The sequence below is a fragment of the Euprymna scolopes genome, chromosome 9 (genome assembly GCF_053919585.1).
Source record: "Euprymna scolopes isolate OS-2025 chromosome 9, ASM5391958v1, whole genome shotgun sequence".
Classification (NCBI taxonomy): Eukaryota; Metazoa; Mollusca; class Cephalopoda; order Sepiida; family Sepiolidae; genus Euprymna; species Euprymna scolopes.
This window is the reverse complement of record NC_136490.1, coordinates 150142820-150169349: the sequence shown is the minus strand read 5'-3', so window position 1 is coordinate 150169349 and position 26530 is coordinate 150142820. Positions and strand designations below refer to the sequence as shown.

Sequence of the window (26530 nt, the reverse complement as noted above, 5' to 3'; positions counted from 1 at the left end):
GCTGATGACACCACGCTCTATAACAGGCACGACGGGAAAACAAATGAACACATATCTAAGGAAATGGCAGAAACACTAGAGGAAGGCCTCCAATCTGTAGTGGAATGAGATCATAAATGGATGATCACATTCAGTGCTGCCAAGACTAAACTTGTTTCCTTCAATAATTACAAGAAACCTCCTCTACCACTAATAGCAATAGCCAAAGACACATTACCTGAAATTACTTCCTTTAAACTCCTTGGCCTAAGTTTCACAGGGAACATGAGTTGTAACAATTACATTGAGAGCATTGTCAAGACTACTGTAAAAAAGGTAGACTCTCTCTACTGTGCTAGAAAACTATTAATGCCTGAAAGTATCCTGTACCTCTATAAGGCCACCATTCGCCCATGTATGGAGTATTGTTATCACATTTGAGCTGGTGCATCTGCTACTAGTCTCTTGCTCCTAGACAGGGTTAAAAAGAGACTCGCTAACCTGATAGGTCCTGAACTGTTATCTAAGTTTCAGCCTCTGTCTCATCAATAAAATGTAGCATCTCTCTGTCTGTTCTATAAATATTTTAATGGTGAATGCTCTGACAAATTGCAAGCACTTGTACCCCCCTCGACGTAAATACCCCTGACAAAGCTGACAAGCAGCTAAATCCCACCTCTACACAGTAGAGATCCCTAAATGTAAGAGAACCTTCTACTTTAGTAGTTTCTTCCCCACAACTGCTAGACTTTGGAACTCCCTTCCGGGTCCCTGCTTCCTCAACTATACTGACATGTAGAAGTTCAAATATAATGTGAACAGACATCTTGCTGTCCAACTCCCTACATAGTATCCCTGTAGCTTATGTCCCTGATAATAGTACCCTATGTCAAAGTGGCAATGTGCCTTGTTTGGGGTGAAAATGTAAAAAAAAAAAAAAAATGTCTAAATCAAGATAGTTTAGTTGGCTTGTAAAAAAGAATTATATAGCAGGGTTTTAATAGTTTACAACATTCCCTCCCTTGTGGTCTTGTTACATATTTTTTTTAATGTTGTACAATTTTTTTTAACTAATGTGAGTTTTTTTTTTTTTTGTCAGGAAACCATCGGTCATATGACAAAACGGTTAAGCAATTCAGTGATCTTTACTATTTGTCGCAAACCATTGAAACTGTGCGGTCATATATCAAAGATTGTCCTGTTTGCCAAGCATATCGAACTGGCAACAATCAATTGACACCTGCATGCAAGACTCCATCGGAGAGAGCAGAACATGTTGAAGAGCTTATGGCTGCTCTCCCATTCACTGAGAATGTGGGAGAGGTCATTACACAATTTTGGCAAAAGGTAAGTTTTCTTTCTTGTATTGAAAATATAGATTTCTTAACTATTTCATTATTATGCATATATATTTTTCAGCACTTTTTTTTTAATGGAAATTGCTCTAGACAAGGTATGAAGCTACTTGATGTAAGGATTTAACAAGAATGAAAGATGATTATTGCAAAGACATAGTCTTGAAAAGACCAAGGCTATTGCTAGGAGGAAACCGGTCGTCAGGAAGAGAACTTCAGAAGCCTGCAGATTTTCAATAGAAGCTACTGAAATAGGAAGCTGTATTAACAATGAGGTATCAAAACCATGAATTGATGAAGACAACTAGACCAAGTCAAATGAGCTGGAACAAAGGAAGCAGTGAATAGATCAGACTATTCTGAAAAATACATTCCATAATAATATTTATAGAAAAACTTGAGACTAGCAATATTATGTCTGAAAGAGAGGCATTTAATTAAAGTGGAGTTGAATAGTAGTATAAAAATATACTTATGGCAAGCAAGCCAAACAGAAACAGTTATCTTTATTATTTCTTTTGTTAATGAAGCACAAATGTTTCTGCATAACTTACATGCCATAAGTATATTTTCATACTACTAAAAAGCTCTATTCATTTATAATTGTGAACTAGATGTTCCTCAATTGATTATCAGTGATTTGCTGGTTTCATTGAAGATTACTTGTTTTCTTCACCAGCAACCTGTAAAAACATGATGTTAAACTATTCCAGTTTAATGGGGGTGGGGGCAGGGGCTAATATTTTGTTAGAATGTTTGAGGTTGTTATCGACTGATACATAAATGTTTTCTGGTGCAAATAACTTTAAAATTCAACTTATTTGTATTTGCCAGATTTGAAAATCAACAAATTCTCTTCGTTTCTATTGCCATCATTATTGATGGCGTGTGTACGTATGTGGCTAGCTGCACCTATCCTTTTTTTTTTTTTTTTTTTTTTTTTTTTTAAATAATTTTTCAAATTAAGATATTTGACGCTTTTACTGTTTTTTGTTTATATTTAAACATTTTGAAATTTAAATTTATTATATCATTTGATCATTAAATTATTAATTGAACAAAATTGTTATAAAACTAATTGTTTAATTAAATTTAATGTTTTAATCTCTAAAATTGTTGAATGTAAAAAATAATTTAAAAAAAGATTATGCTAAGAATTTTAAAGCCAAAAATGATTTTGTATTAAACTGTTTTAATGCTTCCCAATTCATTTAAATATATTTTGATGAATCACAAAGTAATTTTCTTTATAATTTTTTTTTTTTTTTTTTTTTTTTTTTTTTACAGCTATTAAAAAAAAATTAAAATAGCAGATTTATTAAATGGTTGAAAGGACATTGCCAGATATTCTGTAGCTAGCGAGCTTGTGAAGTAGAACGTGATGGGAAGCATTTCTTCTTTAAACGATTAAACAACTTTGTAAGAATAGGAGCTAGTTTCAGTTGCAGTTTTATTTTTTTTTGTTATTAAGTACTATGGTTGGAATGTTTTCATGACCAGTTGCTTTGTTTGTATCAAGGTTTTTGATAAGTTTAACAACATCCAGCACAGATATATGGATGTCACTCAGTTTAAGTGGTAGGTGGCTCCAATCGCAAAAGATGGAATTGGCTGCAAAGTTATATGCAAAATGTTTGACTTTATTAGGTGCTAATGAAGTAATCTTTGATCCATTGATGATGGTTGGAGTAGAGGCCACACATCTGTTCAAGGCCTTGTTTTTTATTGGCCAAAACTTGCGGAAACTAAGCCTCTGTTCAGCTACTGTAGATTTAACAGATTGTGCATATGATTCTCTTGCATTTTCTATAACCATTTTACAGTAGTTGCAGGCAGTCCTAAAGGCATTTTTGGTTTCAGAACATCTATTTCATGAAAAGCAATTGAATTTATTTCTGTGAACAATGGCAGCAGCACATTCTAGGGTGGATTACGAATGGTAGATTGGTTTCTGTTGAAATTTCGAAGCAAGTATGAAGCTTTTAATACCAATAGTTAATCAGTTAATTTGGATGTGATACAGAACACATAACATTGAATGCGGAAAAATTTCTGATATGAAAGATCTGAGGTTATCTCAGTCAACATCAATTATCAATACACAGTATGATGGAGAGATTTTGTTGCATTTTGTTTTTATCTTAATTGAGATCACTGCATGATCAGAAGATCCTAGCAGACACAGAACGGTGAAGATCACAATTTAGGAAAGATGAAGACTTGCAAAATATCCATCAGTATATAGGTTTGTCAACAATCTGTGTTTGATCATTAGCAAAGGAAAAATCGTGACAAAATCTTCCTTCATTGTCTTATTATGAGTGGACTAGCCATTCAGACCTGAAGACTAGCAAAAAGACAAGCAGGCAAAATCTTGTTTTTTTTTTTTTTTTTTTTTTTTTTTTTTAATTCTTTATTTATTAGGTCGAAAGTAAAGCAGATTGCTTTTTGCTTATTAGTTTATTCCTACCTACACACTCTATCAGATATTCATTTAAACAAACTCTCGTGTGTGTCCTTACAGTTTATGGAATTTTTTCTGTAGAATATTAAAGATCATTTCATGTGTGCATAATGAAAATGAACAATTGCATCTAAAGATTCTTTCTTTGCTAATGTTTTTTTTTCTATTTTTAATCTTTTTTTTTTTCTTTCTAGGTCGAAGTTGATTTACTTGGTCCATATAAGACAAATGGAGGTAACTTAGTATATGTAGTCATTTGTCTGGATAGCTATTCACTGTGGCCAGAGGCAAAGATAGTTGAATATGTAGATGACGGCTTGCCCATGGTTGAAATTTTGCTGTTCATTCTTAGCTTAATTGCAAGGTTAGTATGACTTAAACATGATTCTGTTTTTTATTTTATGGAGGGATTAAAAAGCTTGCCCTATGTCTGAATACACTTTATGTAAAATTTTAAATGTTTAGACCAAAAATTGGCTGAGTAATTTGGTAGAGACTGCAGAGGTCAAATTTTTTTAAACTTTAACCCCTTAACATTTATTGTTTTGGGCTCAAATCAAATTAAGAAGTTTGATCCATGTCCAAGTAACCTACATCTAAAATTTCAAGTGTTTTACGGAGGAGTTTGGTAGCGTTTTTAAAGGTCAAATTGTTGAACTTTGACTCCTTGACAGCCAAATTTCTGGTCAAAAACTGATTAAAAAGATTTTCCCAAATCTCAATAGCCCTTATGTCAAATCACAAGTCTGTAGACTAAAAATTGACAGAGTAGTTTGGTAGGAAAATGTACACACACACACACACACTCTTTTACTTTTATAGGTATATAGATTAATCATAATTGAAAATTGCATTTCAAGTAAAAACACTTTGATATATTTATGAGTAGAAAATTGTCTAGAACTTTTTATTAAAAGCAAGCATCAGTTTGATCATATTTTCTTGATCCATCATTGATAACAGGAGAAATACTGGAAGTTCTTATAAAGCAGGGGAGATAAGTCATTCTTTCATTTAAGAAAGTAAAGATGAATTGCTTAATATGATAGAGCAACAATTTACAATAAATTGATTTTTACTTGTAATTAAGTTTCTACTCAATCGTATGTTCTAATTTTTGGCACGGATTTCTATTTCAGCATGACACATAAGTACATCAAAATGTTTTTACTTGTAATGCAATCTTCAATTGTGACTAATATTATAGGAGCATTATGTTAACATTTAATTCTAGAAAATTAGATATATTTTCTAAAATATTAAGTTTTAATCTTTTAATTGATTTAAAATTTTCTAAAATATTTTCTTTATATTTCTAGGTATGGTGTAATGCACAGCTTGATGTTCCGAAAAGATTCTTTTATGCACAATGACATCAAGAATCAATTTGATCTTCTCACAGATGAAGAGAACACATTAAATATAGAATTTGGGCGTTGCCAACATACAGGTTTGTCCTTTTTTTTTTTTTTTTAAATACTATTTTGTAGAATTTTACTAATCATGTATGAAAAACTAAGGCACGTCCAAGCATGGTAACTACTGCTGATTTATGTGATGTTTCAGCATGAAATTGAAGTAATTCAGTAATTGAGTAATTTGAGGAATCTCGATTTCTGTCAAGAACAACAAGAAGCAATTTAGAAGGATTAGCATGCTGTGTTTTTTTTTTAAATTCTTTTCAGACTGATGAGCCAAGATTTGGAGGAATTCAGTAATTGTTGATATATTTAATTTTCATATTAATTTTGAGGGTAAATATTTACTATTTAAAAAGAAACAAAAACATTAGAAAAAACATGATTTTTAAAATAGTAAACAAATATTTTTTAACTCAAGGGATTTCTTTCTATTTATATTGACTCATATTTAAAATAAAAAAGTTATTCCCCCAAGTTTAAAATAAACTTATTTTTTAAAAAGATTTTTAGCAAAAAACAAAAAAACACAGCAGGAGAAATTTGTCTTAATTTGTTGTACATAAATAGGAAATCCGCTATTCTTAACTGAATAAAATGCAGATAAATCATTCATTATATAAAATAATGTTTGCATCTTGACTAAAAGTTAAAAACTGGAGAAGATCCACTTACAAATTATATATTATTGAATTCAGTGTAACCCTGACCTAGTGATGGTTAAAAAAAATAACTGCAATATTCATTTTTTTATGGTCAGCAGGGCTAAGTGCATGCAGGTTAAAAACAAATAAAATATAATTACAAAAAAGATTTTTTTACTGGTAGTTTTTTTTTTACACAGGAGTCATCACTTATCAAAACCCAGAGGCCACTTGAGGATAAGGGTTAATAAGTGTACCATGGTCAATGGGACATTGACGTAGTAATTGTGGAAATTTGGTAAATTGGATTACTTGAGGGGAACGGCTCATCAAGGATTTGTTTACATTGGACTTGCAGACAGCCATATTATAGTCAGCCGGAAAGCAGGCAAATGGAAGAGTTCCACAGGTGTGCAGTTCTAAGAAAGAAGCTTTGTTCATGGAATCTACATTTAGGTTTAGGCACGGATAAAGAGTGGGGGAAATTATTGATGTTTTCAGCTAGATGAAAGTTTGGCAAGGGGGGGACCATAGATTCGAGCTCAGATGAGCACTTGCCATGAAGATAACGATAAAGCAGAGACAAGCTCGCAACATCTCTTCTGTGAGAAAGAGAAAAGGGCATCCCCCACTAGGCTATGAAGTTTATTGTGAACTCTGTCAAGGCAGAATAAGGTCTTTCTAGCAGCTCCTACCTAGATGTGGCAACAGTACTCCATCCTTGGACGTACCTGGCTCTTATATAAGTATAGAATTCTATCAGCAGTGAGATATCTTCTGGGTTGATAGGATCCCACCATTTTCCTAGCGACCTTGGCAACAGATTTGATGTACGTGTTCCATTTCATATCAGGAATAATAGTCAAGCCCAGGAGCTTGTCAAAACATGGAGTCTCCCCAAGATGAGACCCATTCATTTCAGTTGATGCCAGATGGGGATCAGAGCGTTGATGCAAAGAAAGGAGCTTGGTTTTAGATGAATTAAAAGTAACCAGCCGCCTCTTTCCCCATTGTATCACATGCTCCAGATCAGAGGAGAGTCAGAGAGAACTTGGTCGTTTACCGTATTTGATGTACTGTGTAGGTGGTAGTGTCGTCAGCATAAATGTCTACGAATAATCTAAGGATATGATTTGGAAGATCATTGATCTGGATTAGGAATAGAGTTGGGCCCAGAATATATCCCTGAGGGATTCCAGCGTTAATACTGTAAGCTTCTGATTTCTGCCTATCAATCACTACTCTTATGCACCTATCAGAGAGAAATGATTTGATAATCGAGAAGATATTTCCAGCTATACTATAGCTGGAGATCTTGTGAAGTAGACCTTTATGCCATACTCTATCAAAGGCCTTTGATATATTGTTATGGATTTGTTCCTAGTCTAGGGGTAACGGAACACTGCAAAGACATCAATGAAAAATAAGAGTGAAAAAAAGATAATTTGAAAAGAAAAACAAATTTTTATTAACAAAGAAAAAGAGAAACAAAATCAAAATAGTAAAGAAAACGAAATGTCTTTGGTATTTGGTGAATTTTCTTGAGAAAATAACCGATAACTTTATCTAAGCCTTCTTCATCTCTTGGATGAGAATTCTACCCATACCCACATCACTGGCATCAATTTGTAATTTAAACTGTTTGCAGAAATCTGTGATTGGGAGGGTGGACTTCCAATAAGAGTTTTGATGTCGTTGAAAGCTATATGGCAGGAATCAGTCCGTTTGTATTTTTCATCCTTTTTTAGGAGATTGGTGAGAGAACTTGCTAATGTTAAAAAGTTTTTACAGAATCTATATATATAAAAGGCAGAATGTGTGTGACCATTTCGTGTATGTCTCGCGAAGGCTTCTTTCGCACACACTCCCGGGTTCGTTACGATCACTTACAACTGTTTATATAGGTCCTATATAATAATATCGAGGATTTGGGACAGCGCGTCATGTCTAGATTTATTTACATCGATTTTCATTGCTATTTTGGCTTCTCGCATGTTGATTGGGCTTTTTAGTCTAAATAAAGTGAAACTAAACTCAAACGGACGTATTCTCAGCATTGTGCCGGGAAAAACATCCAGACGCAATCAGCTTTGATCAATCTTGTATATCAGACAGTTGCTATTCAATTTGGACAACAATTAGGAGCTGCTTTCCCCTCTCCAACATCTGTTGGGGGGAAAAAACAGTCAAATTTGGGTAAACGAACCCAAATGCTGCGTCACTTCTATTTGATCTTCTTAATTAGGTCAAATGGAAGCAGCAGAGTTAACTTTTATTGCGCACGCCTGTTTTTATAGTTAAATAAATAAATTCAAACCTGCCTAACGTTGTATGTTGCGGTGGCTCAATGGTTAACGTAGCACGTTTTTTTTTTTTTTTTTACATTAATTTCCAACTCAAGGGTACGGGTTCGATCCTCATACACTCACCTACCAAAACATTTTTTTTATTTTTATTATTTGAGTTTTGATTTACCTCAAGACACCCGGGCATCACCGGGTACCTCCCGCTAGTCTTCTATAAAATCCAACCCTACTGAGAAATCTCATTAGTTGTTCTTTGTTTTTTGTTGGGACAGGATATAGCATCAACTTTTGCTGAGATAGGTGTTACTTCACCCTAATCGACAGTATGACCCAAATAGTTAGCTTTTGCTTGACAAAAATAACTTTTGTTGAGATTGACACACAGATTGGCATTTTGTAGTTTAAAAAAAAATTCTTTATAACATCTAAATGTTCTTCCCAGGTGTTATTGTACACGATCACATCATCAATGTAAACTTCACATCCATGAATATCCTGTAGTAAGGAACGCATCATTCTTTGAAATGTTGCTGGAGCATTTTTCATTAATTTTTTGAAAGTTTGTCACAAATCTGTAAGTTTTGTCTTAATTAGGCATGAGAATGCATGGTGAATTAACATCTGGAAAAAGATCTCTGAACTTATTGACCAAAGCATATATATCCTATTTTATTTTATTTTATATTTTTTTGGACCACGACAAGCTGTAACGGGTTATTTGATTCCTATATTTTTTGTATAGAAAGAGCGTCTCTTTATTCATTATTAATAATTTTTTTTTGTTTAATTTTATTTTAGTTTTTATTTTTAATTTAATAAACGAACAGACTGCACATTCTTTGACATTATTATTTGCAAATTGTCAAAAGATCTATGTAATAACAGACTAGAACCCACTGTTTTTGCTTACCGATATACATACGATAAATGTGTTAATATATTTTGATTCTCCCTAAAATAAATGTTATTTATGATAGAGGTTAACCAAGTAACATCTAGCCCTTACAATAATATGTAGAGGTCCCTAAAATAAACCTTCAATAATATGATGAATCTTTTATTTATTTTTTTTTCTAAATATGGATCGGACGAAGCCACTCACAATGTTTTTTTATATGGATCAGACGTAGTCTTCACAATAATATATTTATGGTTGTTACGGATTGACGAGTTCACCACATTAATATGTTTTCTTTATGGATTTCTGGTTTTGTTTAACAGGTCTTATATGAGTTTTAAGTTCGCCCTGGTTTATTAAATTCACATATACGTGTTACTTTGGGGCTTGAAACGATTTTTCTTGCTTTTTTTTTTTTTTTTTTTTTTTTACATGGGTGTCACCACTTATCAAGGCCCAGAGGCCACTCGAGGATAAGGGTTAATAGGTATACATTAGTCATTGTGATTTTAGCATAGTAAACAGTGGGAATTTTGTAACTTGGATTACTTAGGGGGACGATTCAATTAGAACTTGTTCACATTGGACTTTTTCTTCTTTTTTTTTTTTCATAGGTATCAACACATTATCAAGGCCAAGAGACCACTCAAGGATAAGGGTTAAAGAGTGTACAGTAGAAATTGGACAATATAATAATCATTAGTAATGAAAATTTGTTAAATTTGATAACTTATATGGAACGGCTCATCAAGAACTTATTTACGTTAGACTTGAAGACAACCATATTGTAGTCAGCCGGAAAGCAGGAAAACGGAAGACAATTCCACAGGCGTGCAGTTCTAATAAAAAAGCTTTGTTCATGGAATCTACGTTTAGGTTTAGGCACAGATAAAGAGTGGGGGGAATTATTGATAGTGTTTACAGCTAGACGAGTGTTTCTTGTGAAAGTTTTGCGAGGGGGGACCATAGATTGAAGCTCAGTCGAACACTTTATATATATAATTCGTATTCCTGTCTTTGTTTGTTTACAATTTGATTAATATATACAAAAGGTCCATTACTTTAATACTTCATTAATTCCTATATATAGTATTATTCTTGCAAAGTAGACGATTAAGAGATGACCTCATTTGCATATTACAATAAGGGAAATCGATTTATTAAATAACAGTGTGTTAGTTATTGTTTATAGTGAGAGGATTGTTTTAAGTGCTCTATTTAAGTTTATTATTTAAATTTGATTTATATTGAGAACATATTTAATTTATTTTTTACAAACCTCGTTTTTTTTTAAGTTTTTTTTATAAACCGATTTCAGTTATTTGAGCTTGGAGTTGTTTCCCTTGGACGCTAACTTTCTTTTTGTTTTTGTTTTCGTTTTCAGCAAATAATCAAACTAAAAATAATTCACACAAACTTTCAAGCATTATTTTTGGAATCGGTTCAAATAAAATAATTTCCATGATTTCGCAATCCATTCTATTTTTGAAATTTTTGTTGGGGTAGCGATGGTGTTGACATATAATAATGAAACTACTCAATATTTTTAGTATAGCAAGTGTGGCCAAACCGAACTTCATGTCGACCTTGGCAACGCTGGGTATCCATGCTAGTAATTAATAATAATATTAATAATTATTTTTATTATTTTTTATTTTTATTATATGTTATTATTTTGATAATATTATCTTTTATAATTTCTTCATATCGTAAGAGGAAAATATATCATCCCATGACCTATCAAGAGCAACTGCCCTAGAAAGGAAGCCTCTGTCAAGAGATTTGCTAATCCTATGAAATAGCTGTTCTGCTGTAGATCTAGCAGAACGGAAACCATATTGTATGTTACTAAGAAGTTTATTTTTGCTGAGGTGGTTGACTATTTCTCTATTTAACATAGATTCCAGCAACTTACTCATAACAGACTTATAGGTCTATACTGAGAAGGAGATGACCGATCACCTGAATTCTTAAATACATGGCATACTGATGAGGGTGTTGGGAAGCAATTCTCCTTAAGACAACACTTAAACAGCTTTGTAAGTATAGGAGCTAGTTCTGGTTGAAGCTTTTTCAGCATTACAATTGGAATGCCGTCAGAGCCAGTTGCTTTACGGGTATCAAGGTTTTTGATTAGCTTGGCAACATAACGCACAGATATTTGTATGTCGCATAGTGTTTTCTGATACAGGAGGAAATACTGGGGGTTGGTGGCCTTGGTTGCATAGTGTAGAATTAGCTGCAAAGTTCTTAGTAAAGAGTTTGGCTTTATCTGATGCTGATGAGATTACCTCAGATCCATTAATGATAGTTGGCATAGAGCACCTGCTTCTGTTCACGATCCTATTCACTATTTGCCAAAACTGCTGCTCGTCTACTTTCTACGGACTGAGCATACAACTCTCTTGCGTTTTTTATTACTCTTTTACAGTGGTTGATGGCAGTCCTGAAAGTGGCTTTAGTCTCAGTACATCTATTACGTTGAAAGCAATGGAAAACGTGATTTCTGTACGCAATGGCAGCAGTACATTCTGGAGAGAACCACAGTTGGCTGTTAGGGTTTTGCTGGAATTTTTTCGAGGGAATGAAACGGTCTATACCTTCAATTAATCATTTCATCAGGTCTGATACTATAGAGGACACCTCCTTTTTAAGCATGGAATGCAGAGGTATATATGATATAAATGTGCGGAAGCTATCCCAGTCAGCCATAGTGTATCGATATACTGTACAATGGAGATGTACATCTGAGGACTTATTACATTTCGTTTTTATCTTAACTGATACAATCAAGTGGTCGGAAGATCCAAGTGGAGACAGAATTGAAGATGAACATAGCTCAGAGCAAGTTGTGAGAAAAAGGTCTAGGAGACTTGTACACGGGTGGGTTCGTGAATAATCTCAGTGAGGTCATAAGCAATGGAGAAATCATGACAGAGCCTAAATAAAACTGAAACTAGGTTAAGCAATCAGTCAGTTTTTTTTTTCTATTATATTGAACAATGGAATGAGAATAATTTAGTCTCATGGATTAAATAAAAGGTTCAGTTTAAAACTTGGAGTAGATTTGACTAACAATACTTAATCAAGATGCACCTGAATATGGTCAGAGAATACTTTGAATACACAAATCAGTATAATCACCTGGAGTACAGTTTTAAGTTGCTGTTTTCAGATTTAGTATAAAAAAATTAATATTGAATAATACAATGTAGTGATCAAGCTTTTCATTTTCTTGCCATAATTTTAAATTGAAAAAAAAAAGTATATTTATTCATACATTAACATTTTTCTTTTCATTTTTTTTTTTTTTTTTTTTTTTTTTCTTCTAGATGAGATCTGGAAAGATCTGGAAAGTGGTATTGTTAAATTCACTAAAAAATATGTCAAAGATTGGAGCAAATGTATAGAATTATGCCTGATGCCTTATCGAATAAGCCGGGCAGAATTGGCAGAATACACACCAGCATTTCTCGTGCATAACAGGTAAGCTTAGTTTTTTAGAAATTTCCTCTTAATATTTGTTGGAATAAATTTCTCTACTGGAAAAGTATTTGAATAATAACTTTTTCTTTTTATCACAAAACTTTGTTTTTATCACATGTAATTTGAAGAAGTTATAATTAGTAATATATAATTAGTAATAATATATACAACCTTCAAAGGATCGTAACTATGTTAGCTATTTATGAATACCAGATCCTGTAAGCAAACTCTATTCTAAATGTGTACTAACCTTGTTTAATATATATACAGTAGAACCCCGGGATACGGTGGCCCTAGGATATGTTTTTTTTTTTTTTTTCAGGTTACGATGTGGAATACAATGTTTTTCCAGCCCCTGGTTAGTGTATTTCCCCCACCTTATGATGTTATTCATAATGTAATTTGATTATATACATGTGTATTATATAGTATACTGTATTTTTTTATTCAGTTTTAATGCCATATCTCGAGGTTCTACTGTGTGTGTGTATGTATATATATGTATATATATTAGTTTTGAGACGGTTAATTGGAAATCTAAAAAAAGCAGAACTTTTTTGAGTATCAGAATTGGTAAAATTTGTGGCTATTTTCAAATACTAAAAACAGTTCTTTTTATATTGTTTTTGTTTCTTTTTGTTTAAAACCGAATTTTCCATGGCTTGTATTAATGATGAAATTATTGCACTAAAGTGATAGAAAAAATATTACGTTTGGAATTGAAAAAGATCACTTTGAAATAGAAGAATTTCAATTCGAAAACATTAGTAAAAAAAACTAAAGCCATTCAAGGTTGCTTTCTTCTTTTTCTGTTCTAGATAAAAAAATAGGGCTACAATTTCTCAAATTTAACATTTCTTAATGATTTTACTGTTAATAACACCAATTTTTAATGTTTTTTTTTAAAATTTAATGAACAAAAACAAATGAAAATTAACAAGAAAATAAAATAACTTGTAACTAAAAGTAAATTTTACTAAATCCCTATTTACTTGTCTCTGCACATTTTCTTTGTCAATACTTAAATGTTGCAGGATGATGCTATAGCATGCATTTTATTTCCTTGGAACATCCAATCGGTCTTTCAGGGCTTGTTTCTACTAATTGCTATCATCCGTCCCATGTCTTGTGTAAATTACAAAGTATCAGAACCAAGGATTCCCTGATGTTAAACGGAGATAGGTTGGAAAATGAAATAGCCAAGGCAGCTCTGTTGGCAGTCATCGGTACTAAATCCTCAGGCAGTTAGTGATTAACTAACTCCTTCTCAAAGGGGAAAGCAAGGTCTGGGAGATTGGACCTCCTAGAACTACGTAAGACATAGATATTTATCTCTTTCCTACAGCAAGAAATGTGACACCAGGGTCAGAAAGTGTGATTGAAGAGTCAATATCCCAGAGGAGAAGCACTCTGGCCTGCAGGCAGCCTCGTCAGCATTCCCTTGTAAAGGCAAAAATACCACAACGAAACTGATACTACCCAAGATATATACCATAGTTCAATAAATAAAAGGCCACTGAAATGGCCGGTCTGTTAAACTGATTGTCAAAAACATATTTAGGAAGAAGAATCACAGAGCAACTTTCATCTTCTAAATATTTTCCTTCTACTAGTGTGTGTGTGTGTATACATTTTATAAAGGGAATTAGACTGGAAGTCTAGAAGAGCAAAGTTTAATTTAATGTATTAATGCTTTAAAGGAACATTGCTCATAGTACTGTAGATATATAATAGGTATATTAATCCTAGACCTATATTAATATTGAGGATAAAGATTAATATATATATATTATGTCTCACAAAATATAATGTGATACAAGGGTGGGAGGTGGGACGAAAAAGATCAACACTTGAAATTCGCATTTTGTAAATAATTTCAAATCTCTTGGATCACTCAAACACCAATTTTAGACATGTTCAAGATTATTGTCACAATTGAAATAAAATTCCATAATGCTTAACTGCATAAATTTAATAAGATTTTTTTGTTTTTGTTTTTTGAAAAAGAACCTAATTAAAATTGTGAAACAGTTAAAAAATGTTGAAATCTCACATGCACAGTTATTTTGTAGGATTTTAAAATTTAGAATTAAATAGTATTTAAACTGATATTGATTCTGACTAGTTTGACTAGGCGTAAAGTGTAGTATCTATTCTGATACTTCACTTTGCTATCCTCAGTCAGTGAAGGAGAAACCCTTCTAGATGGCGGCAACTTTTGTCTTAATCCAGAGTGCACTTTTTTGAGGTACTGGATTTCCCCCACATTAAAAACGATGTCTTTCTGTCTGACTTCTTTCATGGGAGGCAAGTAAATATGGATATAAACAAATTTTCATTCGTAATTGTTGTACCATGTTATTAATAAGTAATAACACTTTGTTACAGTTTATTTAAAAAATGATGTAGTTCACCTGAACGATTAGTGAAATGGAAACATTTTTCTATTATGACTGAAAAAAAATTATTAAGGGGCTAAAGTGATGTTTTTCATCAAAGAATATAAAAGAAGAGAATGTCTACCTTATAACTAAAATTGGTGCTTCTATATTATAATAACAAAAAAATATTGGATTTCAAATAAAACGAATGGTACCTATGTAATTGTTATGTCACAAATAGTAACCTATCAAAAAATGATAGGTAGAAAAATAATTAATGAAAAACTATTTTCGATATAATTTATATGGCAAATAAATTTTGTCGGACATTTTGAATTATGTTCGTCACATGACATAAGCAACAGAATTTAATTATCTACCCTGTTAACTTATCTCTTTTTTTAGTAAGTGTAAGGAATTATTTGTTTCCTTTCACAAATTTTCTTTTTTTTTCATTAATTTTTTTCTATCTTATCATTTTTCGTAATTTTTGGATATGTTACAGTAATTTGAGACCTGACAATTACGTAGGCACCATTTGTTTTACTTGGAATTCAATATATTTTTTGTTTGTATAATATAGAAGCACCCTAAAATTTTCTTTGTTTTTCTGTATGTGTAAAAAAAAAAAAAAAAAAAATGTACAATAAAAAAATAAATAAAATAACTTAGTGCACCCAAGGCAGCACCAGGTGAGTACAGCTATTTTTCTATAATAAAATCTTTTTGAAAAATTTTATTTAATTTTGTTTTTTTTGTTTTTTTTTCTCCAGAGAACCACGTCTTCCTTCTAGTATTTCTTATCGCCAACCAAATAGTGATTTAGATCCTAATCTGAGTGATGCACAGATGCGTGATATTCAATCTCAACTGATGAAGATCAGTAAGATCCTGCCCGAAGTTTATGTAACCCCTAACTCACCTGTGAAAAGTTCTTCGTTAAATGACGACTCGTCACCAGTCCTTTATTATTCCCCAGATGAAGGTGAAACAGAAACACCTGTTGTTACAAGGGCTAAAACAAAGAATGCAGCAAGTAATAAATTAACTTATTCCAAAGTGGATAATAAAAATTCTACGCCTGTTACATCGGCTACTTCAAGTAAAAAGAACACACCAATAATAGTTACTTCATCTGCTTCCATGCGATCCAAAAAATCCGTTACTAATTCTGTAGAACGATCTAGCGGATCACAGCAAGACCGTGGCGCAACTTGCACTCCGTCACCCCGCAAACAAGCCCAACAAATAGAAAATGCAGAGATGGAAATTGATGAAATGGATGATGAAAAAGGTAGTGTTCGTAAAAAGAGAGAAAATAGAGATGTAAGTATCAAATAGTTTTCTTTTTGTTAAAGGCTATAAAAACTCATTTAGAACATAAAAGTCCTTGCTTTTAATAGAAGTTTGGTCAGTCAGATTTTCTAAGTTTCTGACTCACAATTATATTTTAATTATTAGTTCCTTTGCGGTTTTGATTATTAATTTGGTTCTTATTAGTCAACAGGTTGAGTTTTTAAATGTCTTTTTAACGAAAGATAATATTACTAAATTGTTGTTTATATCCAAATATTACAAAATTTTATTGAGTAGAAAAACTGCTATTGTGTTTTTAGTAAAAAAGAAAGTTTATCGCTATAGGTTAAAAATGTTAACCGTTATTCAAAGGTAGCCAACATGTTAGCCTCAAGGTTATGTCACTTGTGTTTGAAATAATACTGTCTATGTTAAAACATCTACGAAAAATGCAATATTTTCCCCAATTTTTTGTAAACATTACTTTCAACTATAAATAACTTTCTACTCAATGAATTTGACTAATATTTGGACATGTTACTGTTTTTGACATGATAATTAATATTATTTTGTTTACAAGGTCATCTTTAAAAAATCAATCTGTTAATGCTATCTTAACAAGCACTATTAGTTTTCTTGTGACTTCACAATCTGCATTAGCGTTATATCTACAAAAAAAAATGAATTAAACTTTATGGAAAATTATTAAAAAAAAGTTTGCTTTGTCTTTCATTTGTTATTTGTACACCATCATACTCCTTTTTTTTTTCTCTGATTAGAAACATCTCTACTAAAGTTTAAATAGGATGGGGGGTATGTTTTATTGTTCAGGAGTAGAGTTTAATCAATCATTAAAGGTTAAAATTTTTATGTTCATAAGTTTTTTTGTTTTTTTTTTTTTTTTTTGCAAACTTACACAGAACTAATCCATGGCAAATTGTAATGTTTCCCAAGAACAGACAGTTTGCATCTTAAATTTTTATAAATCGGGTGTGTGGAATGCATATCTAAGCAGTATCTTCACGCTTAATTACAATATAGATGTAACTGTTTCCCCATTGTATTATTTAGATACATGAGGTATATAAATGATTTAACTTTGAGATTATTGTAGATTTACAAAAGAGCTCATTTGTGTGTTTAGGGTTGCTTTTGTAATAGCACTCCATTACTAGTCTAATTTCCTTTTATAGTCTTATGCGTGATCTTTGGTTTCTGCTGATCATATTTATTTATATGTAGTTTGGCAATTGTATTTTGTTATTTGAAACAAGGACCAACATTAAGAATTTAGCAACCGCCTCTTCTCTTTTATTGGTTATCAAAGGAGCTCCTGTCAATCATGACCCTGAAAGCGTTCTTCTACACACCATGGCTTTATTTATTTGTAATTTTTTTTTTTCAGCTTTTTGTTGATTTTATGTGGTAATACCAGGAAGTATAAGATTAAAAAAAAGATTATCTGTTTATGAACACCTCTTTGAAGATGACAATAAATATGCTAAAGGAACAATAACACAAATGATTGTATAAAAATAGGTGGTTTATTAGCTGTGGTTATGAACAAACTGAACATGATGAAAAAAATAATAAGGGGCAAACAAGATAATGTCGAGGGGAGGTGCATAAATTGGTTTTGGATGAATATAGTTTCTTAGAGATTACAACGATGCAAAAATATCAAAATGTGAGTTTGAAGGAGCCAATGTTCTGGATTTGGGAGGAAAAAGCAGAGTAAGTTCATAAACATGTTTAAGGGAAAAAGAAATGTTTTGAAATTGATGAAATGTTTTCTTTAGGAATTGAAAAAAGATTACTTAGCTTTAGGGAAGATATTTTTTAAATTTTTTTATTACATTTTCACCCCAAACAAGGCACATTTCCACTTTGATGTGGGGGGCTACTATCAGGGACCTAAGTTGCAGGGGTACTATGTGGAGAGTTTAGCAGCAAGAGGTCTGTTCACATTACACTTGAACTTCTGCATGTCAGTACAGTTGGGGAAGCAGGAAACCAGAAGAGAATTCCAAAGTTTTGCAGTTCTGGGGAAGAAGCTATTAGAGTAAAAGGTTTTCTTACATCTAGGGATCTCAACTGTGTAGGGGTGGGACTTCGCTCCTTGTCGGGGGTATTTTTGTCGAGGGGGTATAAAGGCTTGTAGTTTGTCGGATCATCCACCATTAAAATACTTGTAAAACAGGCAGAGGATGCAACATTTCGTCGGTGGGACAGGGACTGAAGTTTAGATGACAGTTCAGGACCTATTAGGTTGGCGACTCTCTTTTGGACCCTGTCCAGGAGTGAGAGACTAATAGCAGATGCACCAGCCCAAATGTGACAGCAGTACTCCATACATGGGTGAATGGCGGCTTTGTAGAGGTACAGGATAATTTCAGGTGTAAGTAACTTTCTAGCACGATTCTTTGCAGCAGCCTTAGCAATGATCTCTCTATCTATTCCAACTCGTGTTTCCTGTGAATGTTACGCCAAGGAGCTTGAACGAAGTGCTCTCAGGTAAAGTATCTGTAGCCATAGCTATTGGTGGTTGGTAAGGTTTTCTGTAATTATTAAAGGAAATGAGCTTTATCTTGGCAGCGTTGAATGTCACCATCCATTTTTGACCCCATTCCACTATAGACTGAAAGTCTTCCTCTAGGGTTTCAGCCATTACCTTAGATGCAAGTGCATGTATTTGGTGACTTCAATGTCCACCACATCAACTGGTTTGGATTTTCTACTCGCACAGACGCAGCTGATATGACAACATATAACTTCTCTATATCTCATTCCCTATCACAGATGGTTATGTTTCCAACCCGTTTCCCAGACCAGCAAGAACAACACGCATCACTTCTAGATCTGTTTCTGACCACAGTTCCCGATGACTGTAAATAATGCCCACAGCCCACTTGGGAACGTCGATCATGCAGTGGTAATAGTTGAAATAGCCCTAAACTTTAGAGCCAAAACTGAAGAGCCACTGCTCAAAACAACGAGATATTATAAAATGGCTGACTGGGAAGCCATCGGATTTCATCAGGGATGCCCCATGGCGAAATATCTTTTCACTTTCTGCTGAACAGTGCGCAAATGAGACCACTGAATGGTTCAAAACAGCAATTGAAGCACATGTTCCCACACGGAAATTCTATAGCAAGCCCCACTCTCCCTCTACTTGTGCAGCCGCCATTGTGAAAAGGCAGCATGCGTACCGCAGATTTAACCAATATAAGTCCAGTTCAAACAGGCAGAAGTATAGAGAAGCCAGAAGTAACGTTAAGAAAGAAATAGCGACAGCTAAAAGAGAATTTACTGAAACCACCAAAAGATGCATCGAAGCACAGAAATTAGGAACCCACAACTTCTGGAAAATCTACAACAGTGTAGTAAATAATTGGCAATCAACAATCCCCCCACTATCCAACAATCATGAGGTTTGCTCTGCAACTGAGAAGGCTAACATGCTTGCCAGTCGGTTTGCCTCCAACTCCACACTGGACCCTGCCAACCACCCTCTCCCTGACTTTCCTTTGCGAACAGACGCCACTCTAGACGATCTGAAAATCACCCTTTCTCAGGTGCATGCTATCATAAGAAATCTTGACACTGCAAAAGCATGTGGACCTGATCTCATCCTGACTGTGCTATTAAAAAAGTGCTCCGCCGAAGTAGCTCCAGTTCTCTCCAAACTTTACAACAAATGCCTTAATGAATCTTGCTTTCCTGCCTGCTGGAAAACTGCTTCTGTAGTACGAGTTTTCAAGAATTCTGGCGAAAGAACTGACCCAGTAAATTATCGCCCCATTAGCCTCCTCCCATTTTTCGCCAAAATATTTGAGATCATAATTAACTGAGCTCTAGTCCATCACCTTACAGATGCTAAACTTCTGACTGACAAACAATATGGATTTAGGCAAGCCCGTTCAACAGCAGACATCTTAACTGTAATCTCAGAACGTATTTGCCAGTCACTTGACAAAGCAGGGGAGGGTAGAGCGGTAGCTCTAGATATATCTAAGGCTTTTGACAGGGTATGGCATGAAGGTCTTCTCAGAAAAATCAGATCATATGGTATCACTGGAAGAATACATGACATAATTAAATCCTTATTAGATAAGAGAAAAATCCAGGTTGTCCTCGACAGTCGTACATCTAAACAATGATATAAATGCGGGAGTGCCTCAGGGGTCTATCCTAGGACCTCTGTTATTCCTAATATTCATAAATGACCTCCCTGACAAAATTGCCTGTGAGATGGGTATATATACTGACGACACCACACTCTATAACAGACACGACAGGAAAACAAATGAACACATATCTAAAGAAATGGCAAAAACACTAGAGGATCACCTCCGATCTGTAGTGGAATAGGGACATAAATGGTTGGTCACATTCAATGCTGCCAAGACTAAACTTGTTTCCTTCAATAATTACAAGAAACCTTCTCTTCCATCAATAGCAATGGCCAATGACTCTATATCTGAAAGTACATCCTTTAAACTCCTTGGCCTAACGTTCAGGAAACATGAGTTGTAACAATTACATTGAGAGTATCGCCAGGACGCTGCGAAGAAGGTAGGCTCTCTCTACCGTACTAGAAAGCTACTAACACCTGAAAGTATCCTATACCTCTATAAGGCCACCATTCGCCCATGTATGGAGTTTTGTTGTCATATTTGGGCTGGTGCATCTGCCACTAGTCTCTCGCTCCTAGACAAGGTTCAAAAGAGAGTCGCCAATCTGATAGGTCCTGAACTGGCATCTAAACTTCAGCCCCTGTCCCATCGACGAAATGTTGCATCTCTCTGCCTTTTCTACAAGTACTTTAACGGTGAATGCGCTGACGAACTGCAAGCACTTGTGCCCCCTCGACGTAAATACCCCAGACAAACCTGACAAGCAGCTAAATCCCACCCCTTCACAGTAGAGATCCCTAGATGTAAGAGAGCCTTCTACTCCAGTAGTTTCTTCCCCAGGACAGCTAGACTTTAGAATTCCCTGCCGGGTCTCTGCTTCACCAACTGTACTGACATGCAGAAGTTCAAATGCAACATGAACCAACATCTTACTGCCCAACTCCCTACACAGTACCCCTGATGCCTATGTCCCTGATAGTATCCCCCTACACCAAAGTGGCAATGTGCCTTGTTTGGGATGAAAATGTAATTTAAAAAAAAAAATGTTCTTAATAGTATTCCCCACGTGCCTGCTATATAGAGTGTGATCTGCAAATATACTCATCTCAGAGACAATTTTATCAGGTAAGTCATTTATGAATATCAAAAATAATAAAGGTCCAAGGATCGATCCCTGAGGTACACCCGCATTTATATCAAATTTTTTGGACGTACGCTCATCAGGGACAACCTGGATTCTTCTCTCATATAAGAAGGATCTAATTATGCTAAGCATTCATCCATTAATATCATAGGATTTTATTTTCATGAGAAGACCATCGTGTCATACCCTGTCAAAAGCCTTAGATATATCTAGGGTTACTGCCCTCCCCTCCCTTGCCTTATTCAGTGCTTGGTATAAACGTCCAGAGATTAGTTAGAATATCTGCAGTAGAACGGGCTTGTCTAAATCCATATTGATGGTCTGACAGAAGTTTAGCAGCTTGATTAATTAAGGACTCAAATATTTTGGCAAAAAGAGAGGAGGCTAATTGGGCGATAATTTAATGGGTCAGTTATGTCGGTGGTTGATTTGAAATTGATGTTCCTTTGGAAATAAAATGATTTTTTTTCCATAATTAAAATTTATAAATTGACTTTACAGTAAAATTTGATCATGAAAATTTTAAGTGAAAAGACCAAACTTGAAATAATGCGAACTGCCTCTTTTATTGGTATGCAAAAGTAATTTAACAATGGCGATATTCAAAATCTCTAGTAACTGAAGCCATCTAAAAAGGTTTGACAAACATGAAATATTGGTTTGCTTCAATTTTGCTAGCTCTGAAATATCTGAAAATGTATTCTCAGCCATCAAATTCTTAGTGATTAGTTTATACAAGTAGTTGTGAAGCACTAATATATCTCGAGGATCCATTCTCGCCCTATTTTTTTCTCATCATTAAAGATAATTCACTGACAGCTATGCAGATGACAAAATCATCTATGGCAACACTTTGTAGAGCATTAACGATAAAGATCTTTCTATTTCTCTTTTAACCTAGAGCACAGGATGCAAAAGAATGGGGGGGGTACTTTTAATATATCTAAACCAGTCTTTCCTCATTTCACCACTAATGCTCGGATCCTGACTTTGCTCCAGTTGAAATGAATGACCTCCTCCTTGAAGAAGCACCTTCTTTGATAAGCTTCTAAGACTGACTTTTACTCCAAACCTGAAATAAGACTTGCATCAAATCTGTTCTTAAGGTTGTTGAAATAATGGTTGAATCATTCTATTGTTACAGAAAAATATCTCCCTGCTTATGCAATAGGAGCCAGATATGTCCTAAGATGGAGTACTATTGTCATAGTCGTTTTTAAATCCATTGTTAACAAATTCTTGTCGAGCCATCCTCTTAAAATATCAAATTTTGTCCCATTTCAACCATTGTATCTAATTATTAACATATCTCGCCATCAACCTCAACTGAAACTCATTATCTTTTATCCTCAAGTAGCTTTTCAGTCTTGATAGTACAAAAAGAAAATGAGTTTGAATTAAATCATTATTTTCCTATGAATCTATTCTATATTTCTTGTGTCTCTTTCTATGAATGCAATTGAAAATAATATATAGATACAAGAATTATCAGTTTCTTATTCATTCTGTCACATTATAACCAGTTTAACATGTTTTTTACACATTGGTATGTGTTGGGTGGCTTTTAGAAATTTACTTCCAAAGTGATCCGTCTCTGGACAGTTCTTTATATTAATTCCTCTTTCAAATCCATCCGTATTACATTCTCCCATGGTTTGTTTGGATCTCCCTTGTGAATTGAACTTGTTTTCTAAACTGTTTTACATCGACTAATTCAAGAACATTCATCCATTTTTTTTTTTTTTTTTTTTTTTTTTTTTTTGTGTGCCCTCTTGTTCTGTACACATTTCCCTATACAGTCCAGATTTATTTTCCTCTGGGGTCATCTGATCTAAGTCTGTCTTTAAGACTCGCTTCTTTTTTGAAACCAGCAAATTTTGTATTTTGCTTAATTATAAATTGTATGTTTAAATATGGCACACTGGTTTTCGCCAGATCACTGGAGTTAAGCTACAATGAGTCTATTATCAGATGGGTGACCATTTGGGAAGACTAGGCGCTGTATGTATCGTGCGGAGTTGTAGAAATTTCCAGGTTGGTATCTAGGAACACGTTTATCTCACTGGGGGAGATCCACCCTCCCGAATCAAGATGGAAAGCAATGGGAAACTACAACCATTACTTGTCTTGCCGATATTACCATGACTCTACAATTTGGAGAGCCGTGGTCGCCGGCATTGTTAAAACAGCAAGGCTTCTGATGATGATATTTAAATACTTTTTCCTGCAATGTCAAGTAGTCCTGCTACTGCATTTGTATGTGTTTGTATTTATACCCAAAACTTTCTCAGCTACTGAGTTGAAACATTGTCTGCAGATACATTTTTATGAATGTATGTGATGAGGTTGGCATTCAAGAAGAACATGCAGTGTAATCTCCCCAGTTTTATTGATGTCATTAGAACTTCAGAAAATTGAAACTTTATGCATCAAGCCAGTTGTTTGGTGTTTATGACTTGGACATCATCTAATACAGTGGGGCAGGTTATCTTAATATTCCATAAGAATCTTTCACTTAGTGATACAAACACCAAGTGAAAGATTGTTTCAGCAATCTGCCCCATTAATAATATATAAAGATAACTTAAATTTCATGCATCTGCTTATAAAATTAATGTTATTTCGTTTTAAATTTATGTGAATTTAAAATGATTTTCTTTCAAAGATGTTCTTTCAGTATATTTTCTATCTTTGTCTTTTAACCAGGTTCCATTGGAGGAGTATTATTCAGCCTTAAAGCTCTATATTCAACACAAGCAATATCCACCAGGCATAAATGATGATTACAAAAGAACCATACGCAAAACGGCTCAAAACTATGTTATTGAAAAAGATGGACTTTATTATAAATCGGGCACAAAATTGAAAAAAACTGTAACAGATGAATTGGAACGTTTTAAACTTCTGAAGCAAGCTCATGTTTTAGAAGATGGTAAGTTAATATTTCATGTCTATTGTTTTTTTTTATTTTTTGTTTTTTTTTCATCCAAAACATTGGGATTGTATCTACCCTGGAGAATTGAATATATATGTTCACATTATATTTAAACTTCTGCAGATTAGTACAGTCTGAGAAGCAAGAAACAAGGAAGGAATTCCAAAGTTCTGCAGTCCAAGGGAAAAAAAAACTATTATAGTAGAAGGCTTTCTGACATCTTGGGACCTCAACAGTGAAAGAGGTGTGATTTTGCTGTTTGTCGGGTTGATCAGGAGTATGTATGTTGAGGGGACACAATTCCAAAATTATTAGTTAAATATTTTTTAATAGATACTACCTCCGGTCGGAAATAGTTGGTGCACAAAAATTTTCAGTTTGGTTGGAAATACTTGATGCATACAAGTTTCAAGTTTTATAAGGCAGTACTTTTGAAAGGAAATACAGGTTAACCAAATAATTATACTTAATTAAATTAACAATTGATTGTACATACATTCTTACAATGTATAATTAAAGAAATATACCAAAAAATAATGCAAAAAGCTAAAACATCTATTTATTCAATTGTGTTAATTTACTTTTCAATTCTTCTGATATCAAAATTGAAGTGGGAAGTTTTCCTTTTCTTTCTAGCTGTGCTTTTGACATATGCTGAAGCCTGTAATTATTGCCACCATCAGCCAAAATTATTTGTTCCATTGTCTCCTGCAATGTCAGGAAAATGTTGTTCAACTTTGATTTTTCTAATTCTTGAAAGCTGGTTTCAACTGCTTCAATTAATTCATCAATATTCTTTGGAGCCTTTTGGTGTTGAATGGATTGGATTGGATTGAAGTAACCTAGGTCAAGCACATTCAGATCCGGACTGTTTACAGGCTGGTTAACCAGTTCAATGTTCAGCCCTAATCTCTCCGATTCTTGTTTGAACACCGGGTCCGTTGGATGTACGTGTGGCTTAGCATCATCTTGTTGAATTATGATTTGTTGTGCAATGAATCCACTTGGCCATTTGTTCCATGTAGAAACAAGGACCTTTTCAACAAGGAATTCACGAATCTGAATTTTCGTGATTGTATCCATGACTTTAGTTACCATTGTTCCAGCAGGCCTGTTTCTGCTGATACGTTTAGCCGCCCCTTGTTTGACAAATGGCCAAATTTCAATCTTCCTGTCAAAGTAACATTTGCGATGTGGATCCCAATGAGGTCGAGCCACCGCAGCAAGAAACATTACCTTTGTAATGAAACGCTTGCTTTTAGTGGTTCTTAAACGGTCATGTTCGTCTTTGCCTAAATAAAATTTCCTTGCATTTTGCGCCGTGTAAAACCATTTCTCATCAATATGTATGACATCAAACATTTCTCTAAAAGTTCCTCTATTTAAATCCAACTGCGAATGGCAAAAATCAGCGCAACATTTTTATTCTATCGTGAGAAGCGGTTTTACAGCATTTGAATGTGCCCAAATTTCGCCATCTTTCATCCTTGCAATCAACGTTGTCTTTGGTATTCCACATGCTTGAGCAGTAGACCTCAAAGTGGTTCTTTTTCTCAAGGGAATGATGTTTATTTTTGCCAACTGTGAACTATAGTCCTTTTTTCGGCCACAAAGAAACTTACGGCTCAAAGAATCCATTGGCACCGATATATCAGACGAACTGTCTAGTGCTCGTGACCAAATTCTGCCAACAGTATTTCTTCCTATACCGAATTTTGTGGCAACATTTTTGATTGCACCTCATTCTCAGATGCGCCTTTTAGACCTTTGTAGCAACGCTTGCAGAACTGCTGTTTGTCTTGAATTTGTCGATTCTCTCTTATCACTTCTGTTTTTACCTTCCACATTGGCATCAACTACATTTTCCATATTTATATAGCCACTGCGGGTATTTTTAAAAATAGATTATATAACAGTCAACAAAGTAATGTGCATAGATTAAACTCTAAATGACTTTTAAAATGAAAACTATTCTTTTTCAATTAAGCACGCTCAAAAATACTACCAGTTACCCCCTAAAACATTGAAATGGTGCGTGACAAAACCTAAAACGCGGACAGTTTTAATTCTGCACCAACTATTTCC

The 26530-nt window shown here is 34.0% G+C and overlaps 1 protein-coding gene across 1 annotated transcript in view; it reads left to right on the top strand.

Annotated features, from left to right (window-relative positions):
* LOC145284906 (uncharacterized) overlaps window positions 1-26530 on the top strand; it is a 77182-nt gene that overhangs the window by 21127 nt on the left and 29525 nt on the right. The window contains exons 3-8 of the mRNA XM_080133983.1: window positions 1079-1326; window positions 3993-4162; window positions 5118-5248; window positions 12397-12550; window positions 15705-16257; window positions 24217-24442. Of these exons, the coding sequence (XP_079990109.1) occupies window positions 1079-1326; window positions 3993-4162; window positions 5118-5248; window positions 12397-12550; window positions 15705-16257; window positions 24217-24442 (1482 nt within the window). The remainder of the gene's footprint in view (window positions 1-1078; window positions 1327-3992; window positions 4163-5117; window positions 5249-12396; window positions 12551-15704; window positions 16258-24216; window positions 24443-26530) is intronic.